The 6,009-nt window shown below is 40.6% G+C and overlaps 1 protein-coding gene across 2 annotated transcripts in view; it reads left to right on the top strand.

The window, feature by feature from the left end:
• The first annotated feature begins 1,415 nt into the window (after window positions 1–1,415).
• Window positions 1,416–6,009, top strand: part of pik3r4 (phosphoinositide-3-kinase, regulatory subunit 4) — an 18,748-nt gene continuing 14,154 nt past the window's right edge. For both annotated transcript variants that reach the window (XM_063880011.1, XM_063880009.1), the window contains exons 1-4: window positions 1,416–1,708; window positions 3,520–4,254; window positions 4,961–5,094; window positions 5,976–6,009. The exon at window positions 5,976–6,009 is cut by the window's right edge and continues 177 nt beyond it. In XM_063880011.1, the coding sequence (XP_063736081.1) occupies window positions 3,537–4,254; window positions 4,961–5,094; window positions 5,976–6,009 (886 nt within the window). In that variant the 5' untranslated portion in view covers window positions 1,416–1,708; window positions 3,520–3,536. The remainder of the gene's footprint in view (window positions 1,709–3,519; window positions 4,255–4,960; window positions 5,095–5,975) is intronic.

Here is a 6,009-nt window from a genome sequence, read left to right as displayed (position 1 = left end):
CAGACTGTCTACGTAGGGGCGATGTCACTGTCACTTCTGCTTACCACTTCCGGAAACACTTTCACAATAAGAGCAGGCTGTATACGTAGGGGTGTTTTTGTTTGTTTCTTTTTTTTCTAATCCATTAATAAACAATATTCATAAATATAACCATGTTGAAGCCCCAGAAAGGCTAAACAACAACAAAGTGTGCATTAAGAAAAAAAAGTTGAAGCTGTATTGAACGCTGTCCTTTTGCATGGAAGACATCCACCGATCAGCTGATCCACGGCACACATGGTGTTATTGCTCGCAAACACAGAAGTACTTCAAAACATGATTTACTTTGAATGTCCTCATCGATTCTGCCGATACTTATGTGTTTCACAAAAATCTTCCTGGATGTTGTGAAAATCGTGCTTCTTCAGTTCCCAGTTCAGTAACTGTAATGGGGGTTGTGATTGAACAAAATGCCATACTGAATATTTTACAACAAACGTACGAGTCCACCCTTCAGTGGAGTGAAATGTGTCTGGGTGGCTTTGGCTCGAGGAGTTAACGGATGTCTGCTAATCAGAGAGCATGTCAAAGTGTATAGTTAAGATGCATTATAACGCACATGTACTGAAAAGGTAAAATACCATTAACGTGATCATGCAGTTTTTAATGGGTTAGGGTTAGGATAACGTTAAGATAATGTTATAATGAAAGGTAATAGTAAGATATATGAGTGACTTGTGGGTTAGGGTTAGTCAGTGATCGTTATTTTACCTCACTGACCTGTCACTGATCATGGCGAGCTGTGGGGCGGAACTCTTGCAAGTTCTTCATATGAGGCTGTGGCTCAGTGTGTCAGTGTGCTGTACAAACAAAAACAATACAACAAATAATTGTATTACAAAAGTAAATAAAGAATAAAAATAAAGAATTCTGAATTCTGAAATAATACAAATACATTTTAACGACCTTCCCAGGTGCTCCAGTTGCTACCCCTCCAGAGCCGGCCCTGATAATAATAATAATAATAATAATAATAATAATAATAATAATAATAATAATAATAATAATAATAATATAATAATAATAAAAAATAATAATAATAATAAAAAAAAAAAAAATAATAATAATAATAATAATATAATAATAATAATAATAATAATAATAATAATAATAATAATAATAATATTATAATAATAATAATAATAATAATAATAATAATAATAATAATAATATAATAATAATAAAAAAATAATAATAATAATAATAATAACAAAACATCTGAGGGATTTTTAGTTTTGTTTCTGTATTTTTGTTTGTTCTTCTTCCTCCTGGCTCTCTGTTTTCCCGTACGGTCCACACTCCAGCATAGTAGGAGGGCGGTAATGCAGTTTAAACGTTAGGTGGCAGCCGCCATTAAACGGAAGGAAGAAGAAGAAGAAGAAGAAGAAGACCCGGATGCATAACAACAACAGCTTGAAACGGCTAACATGCTAACTGAGTGATCCGGCTGCTGCTTCTACTGTTAACGGTTACGGTTACCGGAGCGGGAGGACAACCGGATGGTACGGGAGCAGGGCAGCTGTCTGAGCTGAAATGCGAGATACGAAGAATTTCTCTCCGTTAGCAGCCGTTAGCAGCCGTTAGCAGTCGTTAGCAACCGTTAGCAGCCGTTAGCAGCCGTTAGGAAACACAACAACAACAACAACAACGGTCCAATCTACAGCAACTGGTAACACTACATATTATAACCTGTTGTAAATGTCTTAACGTAGACATGAATGGTTTTGAGGTTATGGGTTTCCAACATTGTCTGTTTTATGGAGCTAATAACGGTTAGCTGTCAAAGGACTGTTTGTGTTGCTGAGTCACGTGATTCCAGTTCTCCACTTCACAGCTTTCCTAAACTTAGATTTACCCTTTGAAAAAGATCCCATTTTGTGTTCGTGTTTATTTCCACTCTTTGTATGCAAAATTAAATACATATAATTATAAATAATAAATACAACATAGAAATAAAGTGACTTACCTGTCGAATAATTAAAGCTGTCATTAAAAGTAGAAGTACTCAGGTCTGGTACTTGAGTAAAGTAGAAGTACTCAGGTCTTGTACTTCAGTAAACGTAGAAGTACTCAGGTCTGGTACTTGAGTAAAGTAGAAGTACTCAGGTCCTGTACTTGAGTAAAGTAGAAGTACTCAGGTCCTGTACTTGAGTAAAGTAGAAGTACTCAGGTCTTGTTCTTGAGTAAAGTAGAAGTACTCAGGTCTTGTTCTTGAGTAAAGTAGAAGTACTCAGATCTTGTATTTGAGTAAAGTAGAAGTACTCAGGTCTTGTATTTGAGTAAAAGTAGAAGTACTCAGATCTTGTACTTGAGTAAAAGTAGAAGTACTCAGATCTTGTATTTGAGTAAAGTAGAAGTACTCAGATCTTGTACTTGAGTAAAGTAGAAGTACTCAGGTCTTGTACTTGAGTAAAGTAGAAGTACTCAGATCTTGTACTTGAGTAAAGTAGAAGTACTCATATCTTGTATTTGAGTAAAGTAGAAGTACTCAGATCTTGTACTCGAGTAAAGTAGAAGTACTCAGATCTTGTTCTTGAGTAAAGTAGAAGTACTCAGATCTTGTACTTGAGTAAAGTAGAAGTACTCAGATCTTGTACTTGAGTAAAGTAGAAGTACTCAGATCTTGTACTTGAGTAAAGTAGAAGTACTCAGGTCTTGTACTTGAGTAAAGTAGAAGTACTCAGGTCTTGTTCTTGAGTAAAGTAGAAGTACTCAGATCTTGTACTTGAGTAAAGTAGAAGTACTCAGGTCTTGTACTTGAGTAAAGTAGAAGTACTCAGGTCTTGTACTTGAGTAAAGTAGAAGTACTCAGGTCTTGTACTTGAGTAAAGTAGAAGTACCAGAGTGTAGGAATACTCTGTCACAGTGAAAGTATTCTAAATGTTCCTCCAGTGAAAGTAGAAAGTACTCTCCTCTAAATGTACTTAAAGTAGTGACAGTAAAAGTAGTCATTGTCTGATTGGTCCATTTCAGAATAATATCTCTGATATGTTTTATAATGATTGATCATTAAAGTGTTCTCAGAGCTGGTAAAGGTGCAGCTAGTTTGAATGGCTTTGTATACTGCAGGGTAGCTGCTGGATTCACTGCAGGTGAACTACAGTCTGATTTAAGGGGTTATATTTACCATCAGTAATGTTAGACTGTTATTAGCCCCATATTACATTCAAGTATCAGAAATATTGCACCCATATAAAATACATAACATATTCATATTTAGGAGAATGTGCACATTGTACTACAATATAAAAAAACAAATGACTGTAAAATCTGTGTAATACAAAGGGTGGTGTATAAGCCTTCCTAAAGATATTAATGATGGACCAGGTTAGTGCTCTGACTGTGATACAGTAAAAAGAAAGTATATTCAGTACTGCACAGGTTACACAGCTAAAGAACGGTTGGTTTCGCACCATTCGAGGTGGTGTAGCTTCTGGTGCGTCTCTGAACCTCTTTAACTTTACTGTATATGTTCCTCAGAAGTGTGTTGAGGCGAGATGGGGAACCAGCTGGCGGGCATCGCCCCCTCGCAGATCCTCTCTGTGGACAGCTACTTCTCCGACATCCACGACCACGAGTACGACAAGAGCCTGGGCAGCACCCGTTTCTTCAAGGTGGCCCGGGCCAAACACCGCGAGGGCCTGGTGGTGGTCAAAGTGTTCGCCATCCAGGACCCCTCGCTGCCCCTCACCAGCTACAAGCAGGAGCTGGAGGAGCTGAAGATCCGGCTGCACTCCTGCCAGAACTGCCTGCCCTTCCAGAAGACCTCGCTGACGGAGAAGGCTGCCATCCTGTTCCGTCAGTATGTTCGCGACAACCTCTACGACCGCATCAGCACGCGGCCCTTCCTCAACAACGTGGAGAAGCGCTGGCTCGCCTTCCAGATCCTCAACGCCGTCGACCAGGCGCACAAGGCCGGTGTCCGCCACGGCGACATCAAGACCGAGAACGTGATGGTGACCAGCTGGAACTGGGTGCTGCTCACAGACTTCGCCAGCTTCAAGCCCACCTTCCTGCCCGAGGACAACCCTGCGGACTTCAACTACTTCTTCGACACGTCGCGGCGGAGGACGTGCTACATCGCCCCGGAGAGGTTCGTGGACGGGAGCATGTTCACCACGGAAAGCGACCAGAACACGCCACTGGTGGATCTGACCAACAACAACCAGAGGAGCAGGGGGGAGCTCAAGCAGGCCATGGACATCTTCTCTGCAGGTGCTTTAGAGCAAACCAGGCTCTGCTTCTGGAGTCATTTAGTAGCCTCCAAAGTATCGGTCGGATTTAAATACACACCACAGCTTAGCTCTTGTGACGGCTGAGAGGCGTTCAGGTTATTGTCCTTATGATCAGCTTTACTGCAGCTGCACAGAAGTTAGTTTGAGGCTTTGGAGCCACCGGAATCATTTCCTTATCATGCACATAAAAAAATATGAGAAGTTTCATTGACCTAACTCGTGCAAGTTACCGAAAACCACTTCAGATTTAATTGTAAATCACTAAATAACATAAAACTATTCAATATTCATGTGCAAAATGATAGAATTCCATTTATATAAGCTTTTGATCGATCATTTCAACAATGATTTTGCTTAAAGCGGCTGAATTTGAGGTGATTGCATTTAAAATAGATGTATTATTCTTGTCAATTAATGTGTTTTTCACAAAATAGTGTCTGAAAAAAAACTGTAATGTCTTATTGTTTGGAGCAAAAAAAGACAAAGCTTAACTTTGATCTAAATAAGATAATCATTAACAAACAGATTTATCTACATCTAAAGAATAATACCACTGTCAATAACTCTAAGACTTCATGGTGTGATTTAGGGTAACCTGAGATATGAGTGTGTGTTACGGTGTATTTAAAGGGCTGTTACGTTGAAACGAGCAGCTGGACTACACTGAATTTCCTGTGTGTTTCCAGGCTGTGTGATCGCGGAGCTCTTCACGGAGGGCGTCCCTCTCTTCGACCTGTCCCAGCTGCTGGCCTACCGTAAGGGACACTTCCAGACGGAGCACGTCCTCCTGAAGATCGAGGACCTCAGCGTCCGAGAGCTGGTAATCATTGCAGCACACACACTGAGAGAAGACATCTTACTGCCTGTACCTTTTCTCACCCTCTGTCTGAAACCAGAGCCCAGTCTGCTCTGATTGGTTAGCTGGCTGGCTCTGTTGTGATCGGACAACCTTCTTAGAGATGTCCCGCCCCTTAGCCTATCACGTTTGGAGCGCTAGCCAATAGGAGCGCAAGAGTTAACTAAAACCATGAGTGCGTCACCAGAACATTGACTGGCAGCAGTTTTTACTCTTAATACTTTAGGTACATTTACTTAATCGTACTTAAATACTTTAAATGTGATTCTTTAAATTGAGGATTTTAAAAGTGTGCTGTTAGTTTATCAACTAAAGAATCTGAAACTGTCTTGGCCTGTTTTCTAAGCCCTTAAATGTCAGACACAACTCCAGGCTTCACGTATTCCCTCAGTTGTAAGGTTAGATTATTTCTAACACATTTCAGACACAAAGGCAAAGTGCTTTAAAGAGGCAACAACACAGAAGAATTAAAAACTAAATAAATTGAACAAAAAGACAATTCAGAAAAGAGAGAAATGAGAGAGAGAGACATGGTAAACAATATAACCCTGCAAGAGCAATGTGACATATTTAAATGACCTCTGGAAAAGCAGCTTTAAAGAGCAAGGTCTGCAGGTTCTCAAGGTCTGCAGGTTCTCAAGGTCTGCAGGTTCTCAAGGTCTGCAGGTCCTCAAGGTCTGCAGGTCCTCAAGGTCTGCAGGTCCTCAAGGTCTGCAGGTCCTCAAGGTCTGCAGGTTCTCAAGGTCTGCAGGTTCTCAAGGTCTGCAGGTTCTCAAGGTCTCCAGCCTTGATTTAAAAGAACCCAGGGCGGGCGTTGTGTAACAGGAAGTGATCTCCTGTCTCAGGTGTCTCAGATGGTGCAGAGGGAGCCGGAGAAGC

The sequence above is a fragment of the Eleginops maclovinus genome, chromosome 3, assembly GCF_036324505.1.
Source record: "Eleginops maclovinus isolate JMC-PN-2008 ecotype Puerto Natales chromosome 3, JC_Emac_rtc_rv5, whole genome shotgun sequence".
In the NCBI taxonomy this organism is placed as follows: domain Eukaryota; kingdom Metazoa; phylum Chordata; class Actinopteri; order Perciformes; family Eleginopidae; genus Eleginops; species Eleginops maclovinus.
The sequence above is the reverse complement of the archived record's forward strand: the minus strand, read 5'-3'. Positions and strand labels throughout refer to the sequence as shown.